Below are 18417 nucleotides of genomic sequence, written 5' to 3' on the forward strand. Positions count from 1 at the left end.
TTTATCTCGGCCATTTTTGATTACAGAGAAAAGTTGTTCAAGTAAAATACGCTTATTTTAACGTATTCTATTCGATAACATTTAACAATGCCCCAAGTGGGCGATCTCCAGAGTATTTTTTATTTGTAAAACTTTGGTTTGTTTAGTTATAAAAATAAATGTATATTTATGTAAAAAAAATCTAAGTGTGCCCCCTTTTCTACAGTCCAACCGTAGGGGTTTCTTATAAACATTTTTTACAATGATCCGTTGTTGACTACTCATCATTTTGGGCATTTTTTGTTATTGTTCAGAGAAACCGCTAGTGTTGCGATAGACTATCGATAGCTTTGAACAAAAGCGATAGTAATCGATACTAAAATCGGTTTAGCCGTTTTTGAGATGTTGAACTTTGAAGTCGGAGTTTTCCAACTTTTTGTTGGTTGGTCATTACATTAATGACAATTTCAATTAAGTCAATGTATGTGGTCGCTAAACCGCCTCTACCTTTTCGGGTTCGGTTTAATGTTTGTTTGTGGAGATAATGGACAGACATACTTTCACATTAATATTATTTGTAAGGATAATAAGGAATGTAACGAGTTTTTTGATGGATTTCGCGTTGTCATCGTTCATCCACCATTACGTCTCATATTTCGGTTTCTAGATTTTTTTTACCGTACAATGGCAAAACCTACTAGACACTGGCAAAATTGTCCTCCAATGGACAGCGCCATATTTTTCTAAAAAACAACAACAAGGAATGGAATAAAATTTAAAATCTTTACAGTCCTACTGATACTGTAGTATCGGTTGTATTCTTTTGTTAGGTGTCTGACGCTCTTAATAATTAAAACAAAGTATTCACGTAACTATATTTATTTATGACAATTAACCTAAAGAATCCAAATCCAGGTGTATCCCACATTGTCGACGTAGATCTTCTCTCTTGAACTTCAGATACCTTGAGTAAAGTTTAACTAAAGGTAAGATTTCGTGAGCTGTAAAACTATTCATAAATTGGCTATGTACTAAAAGGTGTTATGTACTGTTTTCTCGGTTCGGCGGGCAGGGTGGGAGATGTCCTGTTAGAGAAATAAACCTAGACGAGCGTATCTGCAAATCACAGCAATCAGCACAGGAAACTGCCACAGCAAACAGGCCAGCGGGCAGCACCGGCCTGCCAAACAAATGCATACGTTAGTCCGCTCTCAAACTGCCGCCGCACCTAAATGTTTTACTCATTTGTTACTTGTGGTGTTAGATTTTAATAAGACTCGATCAGAAAGGTGTGATTCGCATATGTAGTAATAAAAAAGTAATTATTATATTGGACTGTAAATGGTAATCACTTGAAATTCTGATTATTATAGTAAGATTCTTACAACAACAAGATAGGGTATAGCATGTCGCCAACTTTTATTTGTACCTACGTAATGCGTGTCTGGGTTTTTTGGTCAATAAATATAAAAGTTTACTCATAACTTATGAACAGCAACAACAGCAATTCAGCAGTTGTCAGCAATCAGCAAACCCCCCCCTCCCCGGCCCGCTCGCCCGCGCCCCCCGCGCTCTCCACGCCCTGAGCATACCAATACAGGAATTAATATTGTTGCATATAATTAATACAATCATATTAGACAATGATAATTAACCGAAGTAGTATGCCAGTATGTATAGTAGGTATGGTGTCTTTGAGCTGTTTTATTAATGCGATCGTCATTTGATTCCTTGCGCGCGATAATTTAATAACACATGCCAATGCCAAATCGTTGTTACATGGTTTAACAGTAATTTTAATTTACAATGGGGGCATAATACTTAGGCAAAATAACAATATTTAAATACATAATGTAAGCCTTACAAAAAAAAAAAGATGGTACAGGCTTTTTTTGTTACAATTCTGTTACCACACATCATGATGGTGTCCCAAATTAGTCCCAATTTTGCCCATAATGCCCATGGGTTGAACATGATCTCCTGGATAATTGAACTTTAACCTGAAATACATCTAAGGACCATTATGGTCACACCTAATTGGTGATTAATTACACAAATCGATCAATTTATTTTATACATTTCTAAATACATATTTAAAACATCTTAAACTTCTACTTAAGGTAGATTTTTTGAGAACCACAACATCCAAGGATTTTTTTAAAGTACCTTGCTTGGGTTTCAATTTGACAGAGTTAAAATAATCTAAGAGAATAATTTGTTTCTACACTGTTTTTATTGGAAGTTATGTAGGTAATTAAAAATTAATAAAAGAATATTTTTTGATATTTAAAAGACTGCTCATTAGCTTATCACAATAATACAGTGAGAAAATAAATGAAAAAAAAAAAAAAAACAGACAAAAATCATTAAGCCTTATATGTTTAAGCTAAGTTAAGAAACTTAAAAGATAATTTGTTACGTTAAAAGTTTTGCCACTATGTTGATCATAGTTCGGTCTATTGATGGCTTAAGTGTAAGTGAGAGTTAGTACCTTGGCCGAAGAGTGCACTCGATAGCAGGCACAGCTTCAGCTCTAAACCGGTACTCTCAACCTGTAACAGAAAACGGTAAAATAAATACACATTATATAATCCATACTAATATTATAAATGCGAAAGTAACTCTGTCTGGCTGTCACGCTTTCACGCCTAAGCCGCTGAACCGATTTTGATGAAATTTGGTACAGAGATAGTCTAGATAATTATTTTAAAGCCAGGTCAATGACCTTAACAAATAATTATTATTTTTATATTTCCGAAAGTAGTGTCAAGTGTCAACATTGCCCCAGATTTTTTCCTTAGCTTCTGCAACATGATTCACACCATTTATACAAAACAGCAATTTACCATTAGTAAAAAAAAAACATTAAAAGATTTTGATGTTTTTACACTTTTTATTTTTCTGACTTAACTTGCAATAGTTGCGTTTTCTATTCTTTTTATTATATTTAGAATACTTATACCCATAAACCTTCAAAATTTTAGACGTTAATCTTGTGACATTTCAGATTTATAGCGTTTCTAAGTTTTCTTACGATTTGTATGGATATAGGGTTGTCAATTATTAGGGATCAAATAAACTAACCTAATAAAGGTTACGCTCGCAAGCACATTGCTCTAACCGGTAAATTTTCCGTAGCGTTTAGAGCCGTACTTTGAGAGCCTAACCCATAATAAAGGTTACGCTCGCAAGAACATTGCTCTAACCGGTTAATATTTCGGAGCACAATGAGGGAACGAAATCCATTTACAGGTTAGAGAGCGCTCCCTCCGTGTGAGCGGAGAATTGGGAGAACGACCGCTCGCTTTGCTTTGCCCGATTTGTTTGCTTTTCTATGCATGGTATAGACTATTAACTGTCGTTACTAGTAGTAGTATCCGTGTCCAACAACCGAGTAACCGGTTAGGGAGCGTGTCGAAATATCGTTCCCAAATAATTTCGTTCGAACGTAACCTAAATAACAACGTTCGCAAATCATTTTGTTCGAACGTAACCTAAATAACGAAACCGGTGTAACCTATATAAATACCGGTTTATGTGTAACCGGTTACAAGCCCTGCTTTCAAGCAGACGGTCGTGAGTTCAAAACCCGCCGCCTCGCAGCTCTTGAGTTTTTCGAAATTCATGTGCGGAATTAATTTGAAATTTACCACGAGCTTTGCGGTGAAGTAAAACAAAATAAGGCAACCTGAAAAACCTGCGAAGCAATTCAATGGTGCGTGTGAAGTTCCCAATCCGCACTGGGCCCGCGTGGGAACTATGACCCAAGCCTTGTTGTTCTGAGATGAGGCGTGTGCCCAGCAGAGGGACGTATATACGCTGGGATGGGATGTGAAATGTTGACAAGTTTAGCAAACGAAGATTTTTGATCAATGAGCAAAGGTACAAAGAATTTGGTAGGTATTTTTTTTAGAAAAAAATATTTGGTATAATTATTGCAAAATTTTGAATATAGAAAGTTTATAGCAAGTTTCATACATGGTTGCAAGTGATAAAAATGTACTAAATCAATTTCTAGTTCATCATCATCATCATCATCCCAGCCTATATACGTCCCACTGCTGGGCACAGGCCTCCTCTCAGAACAAGAGGGCTTGGGCCATAGTTCCCACGCGGGCCCAGTGCGGATTGGGAACTTCACACGCACCATTGAATTTCTTCGCAGGTTTTGTGCAGGTTTCCTCACGATGTTTTGCTTCACCGCAAAGCTCGTGGTAAATTTCAAATGTAATTCCGCACATGAATTTCGAAAAACTCAGAGGTGCGAGCCGGGGTTTGAACCCACGACCCTCTGTTTGAGAGGCGATAGGTCAAACCACTGGGCCACCACGGCCATCCACGAAGACGCGTGATTTTGACAAAATTAGACATTAATGACATTGTTATAAGAGCCACGGCACGCGTCATCGTGAATGACTAACTATATATTCAAAAAAATATTATTATAAAAATCACGCATCTGTATGTGTAAAGTGTGAGATCTCAATCTACACACAAACATTAATTCATCATCACTATGAATATAGACTTCGTCTGTACTGAGGATAATGTTGGCTGAGATCAATTTCTGAATGTTATGTAGTCTGTGCATCGGTTTGGTTTCAAAAGGGCAACTTTTGTCGGATAGGTAACCGCTTTCGCTTACTTACGCGGCTTTTTAAAGATAATTGGGATATAAAGGGGTCCGAAGATTCGAGCGCACGTCGAAACAGGTCAAGAATTGTAGTCGAGAATTCTGATGGCAGAATGTTGCAGTAATATTCCCTTTTAATAGGTCCACATTATTGAGAAACGAGTTCACGCACATTTGTCCGATCTCTGCTCATAACATCATTTCATTATAGATATTACCACTAATAAAAAAATGTCAGTGTGAAATGTTTATGACAAGAACACTAATTTTCTTCTCCCATCTTAATAAAATAAAATGCTTGACCACTTTTTTAAACATTTTGATTATTCCAATGAAAGAAACAAAACGTTGATCTTGTAGTTACTACACTACAACTACGCTTAGGAGAGACACTTGTCCTCCAGTTACAATCAACAATGAAGCAATTCCACAAGACGAACATGAAGTATCTGGGCATACACTTGGATCGAAGGCTGACATGGAAAAAACACATATGGGCGAAGTGGAAGCAGCTTGATTTAAAGCTGCGAAGTATGTACTGGTTAATAGGACGCCGATCGCAAATGAGCACTCACAGCAAATTGACAATATTGAGATACTGGAACGATTCCAAGCCAAAACCCTCCATTTAGATCCATTTTTAACATACCAGTACACAGTACCAAATTTAAGTGTGAAGTGTCTCACCAAGCTATAGAACACAAACAGATACAAGATATCGGACAGAGTAGTGGCTTATTGTTGAGCTAAACAGATCGCCATGATGCAGGAAAAACACAAAAAAAAAAAAAACTTGTAGTTACTGATAAATTGTATATAACTTACTCAGCACTTCAATGCCTGGAGCGGGACCTAGAGTGGCTGCGGCTGCGGGAGCGGCCACGCGAGCTCTTGGAGTCCGAGCGGGAGCGGGAGCGCGAGCGGGAGCGGGAACGCGAGTACGAGCGCTTGCGGGAGCGCGACCGCGACCTGGAGCGGCGGCGAGAGCGCGATCCTGAACGCGAGTTGCTAAAACAAACAATAAGGGATGCATCAGTAAACATGTATAATGTACAATATAATTTAACCTCCTGAGCCCGAACTTTTTTTTAACAGACATACTACTTATGACCTATATTGCCTAACGTTTCTGACACTCGCGATGGCAATCAAAGACAGATTTCGCATACAAAACTGTCATTTGATTGTGATCGCAAGCGTCAGAAATGTTGGGCTATATGCAAAATTCTTTATTCAATGAAAAACTTGTACTTTAGAAAGTACATTTGACTGTTATTCTTAGTGTTAATTGACCCTTTATAAAGAACGCAAGAGCTCAGGAAGACATTACGCTGGCCCGAACCAAACTTTAATTTTGGCAGCATTTAAGTAGTTCTGGACTCCCTATTACTTGTCAAGAAAAGAGAGCATTTCTTAAAGGGTTTACATACATTTTGGTAGAATTGGGTACAAGCTCCAAAAATAATTATTTGAAAAACATTTACACCACAAAACTTATCAATTTATGGGTTTTCAACTTTATTCCTCTTTTTTCTAAAGCTTTGGGGGTCATACAAGTATTACGTAAGCACCAAAGGGGGGTGGGGGCTTCTTTGCTTCGCTTATTTTTGATGACATGGGGACAGGGGGTCTAGATGGTTCTTACGTCAGCAATATTTTCTTTTTTTGAAAAATGTAGTTTTTAATTCAAGCAAATATGGCTACCCTACTTGCAACAAATTGACATGAATAACAATAAAGAAACCTGAATAGATTTAAAAAATATATACCAATGTTTATGTAAGCATAGGGGGGAGGGGGGTAGGGTTTTCCTGACTTTCACTGACAAGGGGGAGGGGAGGGTTAAAAATGACTACAATTCTGCTTACTTAATACTTGAATGATCCCTTTACTTACTACAAAAAAAAAACTAAAACTTTTGTTAAATATGTATTAACCTGTCCTCTCCCAGAGGCACAAATTTGTGCCCAGATTCCTTTGATCCTGTTATCCTGGGAGATGACCGATTAATTAAAAACACTTCCTAGTTATGGACTTCAAAAAGGAATCATATACATAAATTGACCTGTTGAATGTTCTTTTAAAGTTAATGGAAATAAAAAATAACACACTGTATGGCCACTGCTCCACTGAGCTTGTAACACCCAAAAGAGGGCATTATCACCATCTTGAGAACCTGACAGGTTCAACCTGTTCATTGAACCAGAACCTAACTGAACATTGAGTCTCACCCAAGTTCAATCACCAGTCTTGGATTAATAACAAATTGTATGGTTAAGACACAGATCCATGTCAAATTTAAGGCTATCTTTTTGTATTTTTTTTTAATCAGCATAATTTGTGCTTATTAAAATTAGAATTCAGTCCTTTTTTTTTGTTCTGGCATGAGGGGTATGAGTATTTAGCTATAAATGTATGTCTAACGTATAACCATTATCTAGTACCCAGCATTATCCAGTAATAAACAGCACTAATTTTGGGACTAAATCAATTTCATTGCACCATGATTTATTATTGTTTTTACAGACAGTCATAACAGATTCAGTTATTTCAGGCATGGTATTATTTCTAGGAAAGATTACAATGTTATACTGCAGAAATGAAAAAAGAGTGTGTTCACTCATCTAAAAACACCACTACATCAAGACCAAAAGTTGCACATCTTAATGCATACCTGCATTAGAACTACTATTAATTTTTTCCATTGTGAAACTAAAATATCTACTACTTCGGTTTTTTACCACACCAGTATGTAGTTTGTTCCTGTTCCAATATCAGTTTTTTTTCTTTTTGCTATCTCACACTCACTGAACTTCAAGGAATTATTAACTAAGTGTACACTAAAAAAGTATGGGTAATTCTGTTGCGACTTGGCTGGTTGGTCAATTGAGTTATTGAATATTTGAAGTACTTCAGTGATTCAGTTAGTTTGCTCTCATTATAGTGTACTGTACTACATGTACTAAGAGCAGAAATGAGAATAGTAATACTTCATAAACATTAGTACTTAGTACCTATGTGTAGGTAACAAGCCCTCCGATATGGTAGTAAGTTTCCAAGAGAAGAAATTGGTACGTACCTGCGGCGACGGTCGTATCTACTCCTGTACGGTGACGAAGGGCGACCGTAGCGCGCCATCTGCACGCGCAGTTCCCTGCCGTCCAACATACGTCCATCCAGGGAGTCCAAAGCCTCTTCCGCGTCGCGTCGGTCATAGAATCTGCGCAAACAACCAAAGCAAGGTTAAATGCAAGCGTGGTTGCCGGTGCAGTGTAACGCAAGTTTAACAATCAAAATAATACCTGACGAAAGCGAATCCTCTGCTCTCTCTTGTATACCGATCTCTTGGAATATATATATCGCCTACTTCACCACATCGTTCGAAAACGCGGCGTAAATCTTCAGGGGTTGTTCGATATGTAAGATTATCCACTTTCAACGATACCATGCCGTCAATACGCGGCGGTGGTCTTCCGTAACTCATTTTGAATAAGTTTTACTTGCACTTGTAGTAGAATTAGATAGTATTCACTGCTAATAATTCGAAACTACGTTCAGTAAAATGGCGCCTTGCATGCACACGACAAGATAGGTTCGGCGTTCGCTGACTCAATAAAAATGGCGTCGTTGTCTTCCACTTCCACAATTTCCACAAACAAACTATATTGCTTTGCTATGTTGTCTTCTTTCTCGGTCGTTCCTCGTTCGCTTGCGCTTGCTTTTGCTTGCTCCTCTATTGTCTATACCACGAAGTGCAAAACTCGATCGTCGTAAATGTTGCCGTCCCGCTGACGCTTATGTCATTTAATACGCGAGTGAAAGGAACGGTGCGATGCGAACTTCGATTTGCGAGTTTCATAGTAGCCACTCACTCAGTGTGCTTCGTTTCGAGTTTCGATGAGGCTTGATTGAGTGATTAGCAGTGTTACCAGGGCTCAAGTTCAGAAAATTTTGCAACGCTGAAATATTTTTTGTAATATTGTAATCATTCTAATAATTGCTTATTATTTAAAGTCTACTGTCCTGTAGTTAATATTAAGCATTTTCTAGTTAGTGTTTTCTTGCGGAAAGTAATAAATAATAAAACGCAAGACAAGTGTGTGCCATATTGTCAGGAAACTACATTTAATAGAATTTCTAGTTAATATAGATTTTTAGGAAGAGTAAGTTAGTTTTAGTTCTTTTTATTTATTTCTGTTAATTATTACATATAATTATTTGTTTGTTTATAAATAAATTAAAATTAACAATTTAATAGTTTCAGCATTGCCAGGTAAGGGTAAAAATGACTAACACTTAGGATTTTACCTCTGATTAGCAACACTATAATACGGAAACGGAAGTAACTGTGTTACTAATGTAACTATTTAGTTTCATTGGAAATGGCAATTATCATGGTGATTTTGTATATCGGGTGCGTTCAATATAAAACCGTAAGAAAGGTTTGCTTTCTTGCAACCATGCCAACGAACGATAATATTTTGTTTACGCTATTATTTAGACAATGCGTTTTAAATTGGGGTAATCTCGGTGTAGTCATAAATTGTTACAGTATAAGTTAACCATGTCGGATCTGGCTAAAAAAGGAATTACCGAAGTGAGGAACAAAAAGCTTCTTCCTAATTTAAGTAAGGAAGGAGAGCTTACAAAAGAAATAGTTTTATCTACAAAAGAAAAGCATGGGGTTCCCGTTGGATCTCGTTTATTTTCCCATCATACCCTAGCAAGTGTGAGAAAATTGAGCTTTTATCATCCGTTTTTGTAAGTATTTAAATTGTAATAACTCTGGATCATTAACTTAGACCTAAAATTTGCTAACAAATTAAAAAGACAGGGTTACCGTAGTCATTGACTGTTTAAGTATATCTAAACACAAAAAACAGGGGGACTAAGAATGCATCGGACTTTCCACAGCTTACCGAAGGACAGTTTAGACTTGGTGTTAACATCAACTTACAACCAATCAACAGAGAAGTTTGCCGACAAAGAGGATCTCTATATTCAGCCGGAAACTATCGGCTGCGAGACCTGGCGGAGACTTAGGAATGCGTACCACAAATGTCCGGTTCCTCGAATTCCAATGGTAATTTTGTTTTTAGAATTGAACGGTTTTTTTTCTAAATAGTTCAGCTATTCGCCACAAGATGGAGCCACTTATTAAAATATCAACGCAAACGCGTTTTCCTAGGGATAACTATCTTATGTTCTTCCACGGGACTCGAACTACATATTATCTGTATGTTACCGAATTTACCAAACCGAGACGGCACTAAACTAAGTTCCAATGAGGGCTATTGTTTTTTGTCTCACTGGATGGCGCACTGTTGCGTGAGGTTTTTAAGTATGGCTTTCAAAGTCTTTTATTACGGGCGTGAAAACAAAGTTTAGATTAAAATCATATTTAATACACCTTAAAACCGCACCATAAAAATATAGAGCATGCCACAGTGTTGCATAGTCCCCGTTTTGTTCGGAAAAAAGGGAGGACAAAAGTTTCAGAAAGACAAAACTGTCTCAAAACACAGACATTCATTGCCCCGGAACGCTTATTTGCCATAATTAATTTCAGATATTGCAAAATATTCACAAAAATATCCTAATTATAAATAAACCCGCGTAGCTCACCCAAAAACTATGAGATTTGACAATTCGGACACCTCACGCTACACTAGCGCCTCTAGTGGCGAATTCATACGCGATAGCCCTCATTACGGATTATAGGCCTGTTTGCATAAGTTTCTCTACCTATTAAGTAGGTACCTTCTACCGGATTACTAATGTATGGGCAAAAAACTTCACAAAGTATCACATTCCAAAATATTTTACTCAAATTATCATTTGGCAAAAAAACATTTGCTAAAACAACTTATCGCAATTTTACAGTTAGTATTTTTTTTCTGAAAATTATTGTTTACAAGTACTACTTACGTACGTACAAGTATTATTTAGTCAAATGTAACGTTTGGCATAAAGCACTCTTCCCAAAATATTGCATGGCATAATAACCTACTTTTCTGGTAGCAGCTCATTTTTGTGGGGGACGCAGTTCTAACCTAACCTAACCTACTTTTTTGATAGCAGTTCGTTCCTGTGGGGGACGCAGTTCTAACCTAACCTAACCTACTTTTCTGGTAGTAGTTGGTTCCTGTGCGAAGTGTCATTTTAAACAAACATTTTTTTTGGAACATAATAAACCCCCTTGCAAAAAAAATAGGGCACATATGGTTTTTCATATTTTTAGGCATTAAAGCTTAGAAAGTAATTTAAGCTTTCATGCACATAAAATACAAAACCATAGGTGGGATTGACAGAAGCGCCGTGCAGTGAGTCTGTTCAATTTTTAGGTTATATTTCCTTTAAAATAACTCTTCCTAATTAACTCTCTGGTGGTGGTTTAATAAGTACATAATATTGATCTAACTCAATAACCTATCTGTCCGGTTGGCCAAGGGCAAAGTAATGGAGGGGAACGAGGAGCCCCCGGATCGGGCGGCGGTAGCTCCATGAAATCGATTGAGATGGACACGCAAAATATTTCACGAAGCGTAGCCTTAGTTTTTGGAACAATCGCCGTCCGCATCTTCTGAACCGAAAGGGAAAAGGTGATGCAGGGAACGGATGCCGACAATGCATCTATAGCAACCTTTACAAACACCTGACTTAGACGAGGACTCCCGCAAATACGGCATTTATGACAGTGGCCCATTTATTGTACACATCTCCCGAGACGCAGAGTCTAGCAACTCGGCATCTCACTTCAACCTATAAAAGTTGGCCTCGCTTTATTCAGAGATAATTTCAAAATATTAAAAAAGATGGTATAAATCCGTAGGCAGAAACGTGTCTCGGTAGAATTTATGACCGCTGTGGATGCTAATAATCTTAGAAAACCCTGTTTGTCCAGAAATAATATAAAGCCCACATCCCAACATACAATGTTTCCCGTATGGGTTTGATCGTGCGTACCAGTCGACTGGTCGATGGAAGAATTTGTTGACGCGACTGACCTTAAAGACGGACATGGCAAATCCTCAAAGCCCGACGCCTCCAACGCAAAGTAACCAATGAGGGAGGTCCTCCATCTTGGTTCCAACTCAACTGTTGTGGTGACCTTCGAAGGTCAAAAACTTCCTGAGAAAGTCTTTGCTTTCTTACATCGCTGAAGGTCGAAGTATACGTTCTCCCAACAATCCAATGTCGAAAATGCCTGAGGTTTGGCCACATTCAGGCCCAGTGCCGCTCCGATGCTCGCTGTTTCAAGTGTGCACAAAAACACCTGGTGAAGGATGCAACATCGCTCCTGAGCAAGTGACTTGCCTACTGTTTCAGGCCATCATTACGCGACAGACCAACGCTGCCCGGAATATTGTAGACAAAAGTCCATCAAATTGGCAATGTCAGAGCACAGCATCTCTTATCAAGAAGCTTCCTCTCGCTTCCCTGCCGTACGCCGCCCTTACGCGGACGTGGCAAGGTTATGTTTGACCCAGACCCTAGTCCTCCTCGGCAATCACCCCCTCTGGTCCCCCTCCCTTCCCTCCCCAATCGCCCATCTCGACTTCATACCGTAAGACGGTCAGCCGTAAAGCTAGATCAAGAACCCCCTGTCTCGGATATGATCGACAAGCCCATAAAAATATCGTTTCGACCACAATCTCAACTCCAAATGGTTATGCCCTATCGTCACGGGACGCCAGTTGAGACGCCCAATGATGACCTTAATGGACTGTTATTCAACTTCTACAAATATAATCGCTAAATGGAGCGATTGTTTACGCCGACGTTGCCCCTAATGATTTCACTTGCCGAGATGCTATCCTTCTCCAATGGCCCCCCAGGCCAATTTCCTTCAGTGGAATTGCCGTAGCCTTATCCAAAAAAACCTGATTTGGTCAGAATCGTCAACGAGCACTCCATTTCTGTAGCGGCCATCTCGGAGACATGGTTGAGACCGGACTCCCGCTTCAGGATCCCGGGATTCTCATGCCTCCGGGAGGACCGCGGTGATGGTCGTGCTGGTTGTGCGTTGTTGATCAGAAGAGATTACTCTTTCTCCAAATACTCCTCCTCATTCACATGACATTAACGCAGTTGCGGCTAATGTCATGGGAATCAACTTTGTATCCATCTATATCCACATCCTAATATAAATTTAATACCCGATCTTTCACCATCCTGTTCTCGGTCCCTCCCCCTCTCCTCATCCTAGGGGATTTCAACAGTCACAACACGTCTTGGGGTTCTTCGCACTCAGACGCATTTTCCGCTTTCCTCTTGGACCTATTTGATGACATAAATGTCTCAGTTATTAACGACGGCTCTCCCACTCACCGGGTATACCCTGGACAAAATCCCAACTCAGTTCTGGATTTGTCTGCTTGCTCTCTCCTCCCAACCTCTCATCATGTCTTCTATCCTATCAGGTACTGAGACAATCACAACGGAAGTGATCATTTCCCTATTATCATTTTTACACCATCCTCTGTTCAGCCTTCCCCCGCCCCCCAACCCTCCTTAATACAGATTGGATAAAGCAGATGTGCCAAACTTCTTTTTATGTAGAAAAAAGGCTAAAAGAGCTCGACTCCAACCTCAACCTAAACCTTGAACTCTACAAACTACTTCAATCCCGTTCTGATAGAAGCTGCAGATAATTCATCCCAAAGAAAAAAATGGCTAGTAGCAAAGATCCCTTCCCCTCCTTGGTGGGATGCGGAATGCACGGCGGCGATAAAAGAAGAAAGAACGCCGAACGTAAATACAATGATTCCGGTCTTTCTGAAGATTTTTGATTGACTTCAAAAAAATCTCTGCTCGCACTAAACGTCTCCTAAAAAAAGCGAAGAAGAAAGGATGGAAGGGATTTTGTGAAAGTCTCAATCCAAGAACGCCCCCATCGCTGGTATGGAAAAGTATAAAAAAATTCAGAGGTCTTCGATCCCGATCGACCATCCCCCATAAATCCCCCTTCCTGGTTTGGCAGAGTTCGCAGATAAATTAGCCCCTCCATCAGTTCCTGAGGAATCCTGCATAGACCCATCTCCTCCCTCTAGCGGCTAGGCCCTCTCGACAGCCCCTTCACATTCTATAAACTTGAGTTAGCACTTGACGGCCTCCGTAACAGTTCACCAGGAGAAGACGGCATACCGTATATCTTCATCCGTAACTAAGTCGCTTTGCAAAAGACCACCTCCTAAATCTATTTAATCTGTTTTTTGTGTCTGGTGAAATCCCCGAGGCATGGAAGACCCAAATTGTAATCCCCTTCAAATCAGGTAAACCCACAAGAAGCAAACTCCTATCGCCCAATTGCCCTTTCCGCGACAATAGGCAAAATATTGGAGCATTTAATTAAAAATAGGTTGGAGTGGTTTGTAGAAAAAAATAATTTACTCGCCAACACACAATTGGATTCCGTAAGGGAAAAAGTACCATAGACAACCTAAGCATACTGACTTCAGACATTAGACTAGCCCTCTCCAAAAACACCATGTTGTAGGGTGCTTCTTGGATGTCTCTGCTGCCTATGACAATGTCCTTCTTCCTATGCTCAGAGCAAAAATGCTTCAGCTGAGTATTCCTGTGAGGATAGTACATTTTATCTGCAAGTTGTTTATGGGAAGAATAATTAAAATCCGAACTGGCAATAGCTTCTACACTCCTCTTACCCTATGGCAGGGACTCCCCAAGGCTCAGTACTCTCCCCCTCCTTTATAATTTATATACGTATGATATTGAACAATCTGTCTCCCCCTTCTGTAATATACTCCAATATGCAGATGATTTAGCGTTTATACACCGTTACACAGTCGTTTGATGAGGCTTCTTCAAAATTAAATGAGGCACTCAGATATCTAAAGGTCTGGCTAGATGATCATGGGCTATCTTGTCACCATCCAAAAGCTGTACTGTAACTTTCTCGCGTAACAGATCCATCCCGAACATAGATATTAACTATGAGTATGAGGTTATTCCCTGCAAGGACTCTGTTAAATTCCTTGGTGTTTTTCTGGATTCCAAAATGACTGGTGTACCCCATTTGGAGCACATAACCGGAAAATGCGAAAGGGGCATTAATGTTCTCCGGGCTCTTTCTGGAGTCTGGTGGGGCGCTCACCCATATTGCCAAAAACTGTTATATAATGCAATAATCCGTAGCCAGATCGACTATGCTTCACTCGTAGTGGAACCCTGCAATAAAAATGCACTTAAAAAATTGGACCTGATACAAGCTAAGTGTCTACGTATTGCTCTGGGAGCAATGAAATCCTCACCCAAAATGCCATGCAGGTAGAATGCTTAGATCCTCCTCTCTCCCTCCGCAGACAGTACTTAGCAGACCGTTTCCTTTTTAGGGCATGTTCCGTATCCAACCATCCTCTTATACCCGACTAGAGGCTCTCTCCCTGGAAGTGTCTGAAAACACATATTGGACACATAAGGAAACGCCAAGATACATTGTGTCGTATTCCAAATTAAAAAACCTCTCGTCCCCGCTATATACCACCTACATGAACCCCATATTTGAGGCCGATTATGAGTCTTTGATATATTCTCAAAAGTTATCCTTGATTTTGGCATTGACAAGGATAGTCCAGCGGCCAACAACATATTTAATAAAAAAATAGAAAAATGGCAGGATTGGCTACACATCTTCACAAGATGCCTCTAAAATAGATCCCAATGGCTTTGTAGGTTCAGCAGTATGGATTCCAAATACCAAATTGCTTTGACTCAAAAAGGCCCAGCCCAGTCATCTGTTTTCACTGGGGAATCCATCGCAATATTGGAGGCTATTAAATTCTCGGAATCACACAGCGTTCCTAAAATCTTAATTTTTTCTGATGCTAAAAGCTGTCTACAAACAATAGTAGGAAATCATTTTAAAATGAAAACTAAACTCCCAATCATTTTGAAAATTAAAGAGGCTCTAAACCGATGTGAAAAAAAAGGACTAGAAGTTACTCTTGTATGGATTCCGGGCCATTGTGGCATAGTGGGAAATGAAAGAGCGGACATGTGGGCAAAAGAGGCCATCACAATTGGTGGTCAGGATTATAAGACTATCTTACCATCGGACCTAATGATGTCCGCTCGAACTGATTTAAGGGTCTCCTGGCAGAACATGTGGAACCTCTCCAGACACCAGAAAGGCCGACACTACGGGAACATTCAACCATTAATTCCGCGTAAACCTTGGTTTTATCACTTCCGCTCTGCTAGTAAATGGGTCACTTCTACTATCTGTCGACTCCGTCTAGGTCATGTCTGCACTCCGGTGTTTTTATCAAAAATTAGAGTACGGGATAACTCTCTATGCGAATGCGGTCTTGATGAGGGTACCCTGGATCACATTTTTTCAATTGTGGTAAACATACTTATTCCTGTATGATGCATTGCCGAAGGATGTTCCGCGCCCTATGAATTTTCTGACACTTCTTTCTATACTAGATTCTCCTCTTTTAAAAATATTGATAAAATTTATACAGTGCCACAACATTAAATTGTAGCAACTGCAGCATGCTTAATATTATATATTTCATACTTCCTCTTCACTTTATCCTTTTATGTTAGCATGCTTAACAGTCTGCCATTCCCCTCCGCTAAAAAAAAAAAAAAAAATCGTTTCGTCTTGTTATTGTCAGTGTACCGTCCATAACCAAATGTTATTTGTTTTAGGTTTCCTGTCTGTTCCTCCCCCGACATCAAAATTATATAAACCGAACAGTCTCCTCATGCGTGTAATGTCTCTACATCGACATTGGCAAAATACATCTTGCTAAAAAAGCAAGGGTGAAAGCCATAAAAAAAAAAAAAAAAAAAACCATAAGTGCCCGTTTTTTTGCAAGGGGGGTTTATTAGCCAAAAGAAAACGCTTGCTTAATAAACGTTTGTAATAATATTGACAATGTAAAATTATACCAAATGATAATTTGACAAATGAATAAAATGCGAAATGTTAATATGCTAAAGATTCGTTTGGGAAATTAAACTACTGCGATAAGTTTTTTGGGAAGTGAAATTTGGCGAAAAATATTTTGCCGAAACGGCAGTACACCACCTACAGTCACCAGCACCAATATTTAACACAACAAGCGTGCATAAATATCTGATACGACTCTATTTTTAGGGCCGGAAGGACGTGTCAGATATTTTTGCACGCTCCGCTGTGGCAGATATTTTTGCACGCTCCGCTGTGGCAGATATTAATGCTGGTGACTGTACCACCATATTATTAATCTTACTGTAAAACTTGTTTTATTCCTAGGGTCATCCCATGAAGCGCGGCGGCATCAAGGAGCGCAAGTCACCGTTTAGCGTGCAGCTGATGAACTCGGGCGTGCACTCCTCGCAGACAAACCCTGGCTTCAGCAGGAAGCCGGCAGGCGGCGCCATCTTCTTCTACTAAACTTTTCACAATGATTCTGGTGAAAGCCTCAGAAGCCTGTGAATGCTAGATGCTAGTCCCTTAACCTAACGTACGTTGGAATCGCAAATAGCATTGCCCCTAGTGTAATCTAAATATAATATCCATGTACCTACAGATAAGACGAGGTCAATTGCTTTTCGGAACTTAATATCAGATCATTAAGTAAATATACACGTTGCTTCATTTTAATTTAGAGGTCATTAAAACTACTATAATGACAACTCGTAAGGGCTTGGTAAATATGTACCCAGACCCAGTAATTAATCATTAAATTATAAGTTGTCAACGAAAATTCATTGAATTCTAACGAGCTACGTCCTAATTGCCTGACTGTTTGTTCTCATTAAATTAATAACGTGGTGCGCCCAGCCACGGCACTACCTATTAGTCTTTGATCAGGTAGAGCGAGATTGTATACCTACACCCCTTTAGCGTTCTCAAAAGGCGCCATCCAAATTTTAGTTTGCACTGGAATCTGCAAAATGGCGCCCCTTGCCCGCTAGAGCGACCGCTCCTCTTGCTCTACACCAGAGGGGCTACTACGAAACTCGCATATCGAAGTTCGTATCGCACCGTCCCTTTCACTCGCGTCAAATGACGGCTGCGGCCTACATACAGTTAACCAGAATTTGCATTACCTTCGAATTGCGTTACGTTGAAATTTTGCCATTAATATTTCACATTCGCTGTTGCCGTCGTTGCCGATTACAAGGAGGTGATATGCACATTGATAGTGACTGTTAAAACTAGGTCCCATTAGAATGTTAAGCATTTATATAATCACCGAGTAAAAGGGTTTTTTGTCTGATTTCATTAAGCTTGAATAGTAAGTGTTCTTTGATAATATACTCAGTAGGTATCTAGGTACCTACGTAGTTATTTACTTATGTTTAGGGGAATTAAAATTTAGTTTGCCTTAAAGTTTGAATAATTTCGTTTTCCACGTTGTGATCGTCCTGTGTGAAGAATTACGGTCAATTATACATTTTATTTTATTCTATATATTACTTTGACTTTGTTTTCCTCAATAAAACTTATAACCATAAATCTAGTACTTATTCTTTTGTTCCATTTAGCTTAGAGGGTTTGTCGTTGTACGGTAAAAAGTTCTAGAAAACGAAATAACAGAGGTACCCGTGGATGGAAGACGATCGCGTTATCAGTTACTTTCCATACATTTTGACACTACTATACCCTGAGTTAGCTGTTGAAGACCCAGACCGCATCTACATAAATGTGCCTACGCGTGCAAGCGGCGGACCTACAGCCTACAGCTGGGTCTATATGGGATGGCATACAATTATTAGTCCTATCGTTGTGTAGTGGCAGTGGGCGGGGCACATTGCTCGCAGGACTGATGGCCGATGGGGCCAGA

General features: G+C 39.5%; 2 protein-coding genes across 3 annotated transcripts; one reads left to right on the forward strand and one right to left on the reverse strand.

Moving 5' to 3' along the window:
- Positions 1-842: 842 nt before the first annotated feature.
- Positions 843-8277, reverse strand: SC35 (SR family splicing factor SC35). Of its 2 annotated transcripts, XR_012451480.1 has the most exons (5): positions 7915-8277; positions 7692-7832; positions 5438-5620; positions 2471-2531; positions 843-1561 (listed from the first exon to the last, which is right to left on the reverse strand). XR_012451480.1 is itself a non-coding variant. In XM_074088953.1 (4 exons), exons 1-3 carry the CDS (start codon positions 8094-8096, stop codon positions 5446-5448), a joined length of 498 nt encoding a protein of 165 aa, XP_073945054.1. In that variant the 5' UTR covers positions 8097-8277; the 3' UTR covers positions 843-2531; positions 5438-5445. The 2 variants fall into 2 exon arrangements, 1 of the variants encoding a protein (XP_073945054.1); XM_074088953.1 differs by having other exon boundaries at positions 843-2531.
- Positions 8278-8936: 659 nt separating this feature from the next.
- On the forward strand, positions 8937-18081 carry LOC141428900 (cilia- and flagella-associated protein 276). The gene is made up of 3 exons (XM_074088952.1): positions 8937-9373; positions 9527-9695; positions 16881-18081. The coding sequence occupies exons 1-3, from the start codon at positions 9177-9179 to the stop codon at positions 17019-17021; spliced, it is 507 nt and encodes a 168-aa protein (XP_073945053.1). The 5' UTR covers positions 8937-9176; the 3' UTR covers positions 17022-18081.
- Positions 18082-18417: the final 336 nt, after the last annotated feature.

This window comes from Choristoneura fumiferana, chromosome 6 (assembly GCF_025370935.1).
Source record: "Choristoneura fumiferana chromosome 6, NRCan_CFum_1, whole genome shotgun sequence".
NCBI lineage: Eukaryota > Metazoa > Arthropoda > Insecta > Lepidoptera > Tortricidae > Choristoneura > Choristoneura fumiferana.

Bases quoted from the DNA above. Each gene is read 5' to 3' on its own strand.
- LOC141428900 (XM_074088952.1), top strand. From the start codon at position 9,177: ATGTCGGATCTGGCTAAAAAAGGAATTACCGAAGTGAGGAACAAAAAG. The intron at 9,374-9,526 runs GTAAGTATTTAA...GACTTTCCACAG, and splicing joins AGCTTTTATCATCCGTTTTT to CTTACCGAAGGACAGTTTAG. The intron at 9,696-16,880 runs GTAATTTTGTTT...TTTTATTCCTAG, and splicing joins CGGTTCCTCGAATTCCAATG to GGTCATCCCATGAAGCGCGG.
- SC35 (XM_074088953.1), bottom strand. From the start codon at position 8,096: ATGAGTTACGGAAGACCACCGCCGCGTATTGACGGCATGGTATCGTTG. The intron at 7,833-7,914 runs GTATTATTTTGA...TTGTTTGCGCAG, and splicing joins AGAGGATTCGCTTTCGTCAG to ATTCTATGACCGACGCGACG. The intron at 5,621-7,691 runs GTACGTACCAAT...TGTTTGTTTTAG, and splicing joins AGATACGACCGTCGCCGCAG to CAACTCGCGTTCAGGATCGC.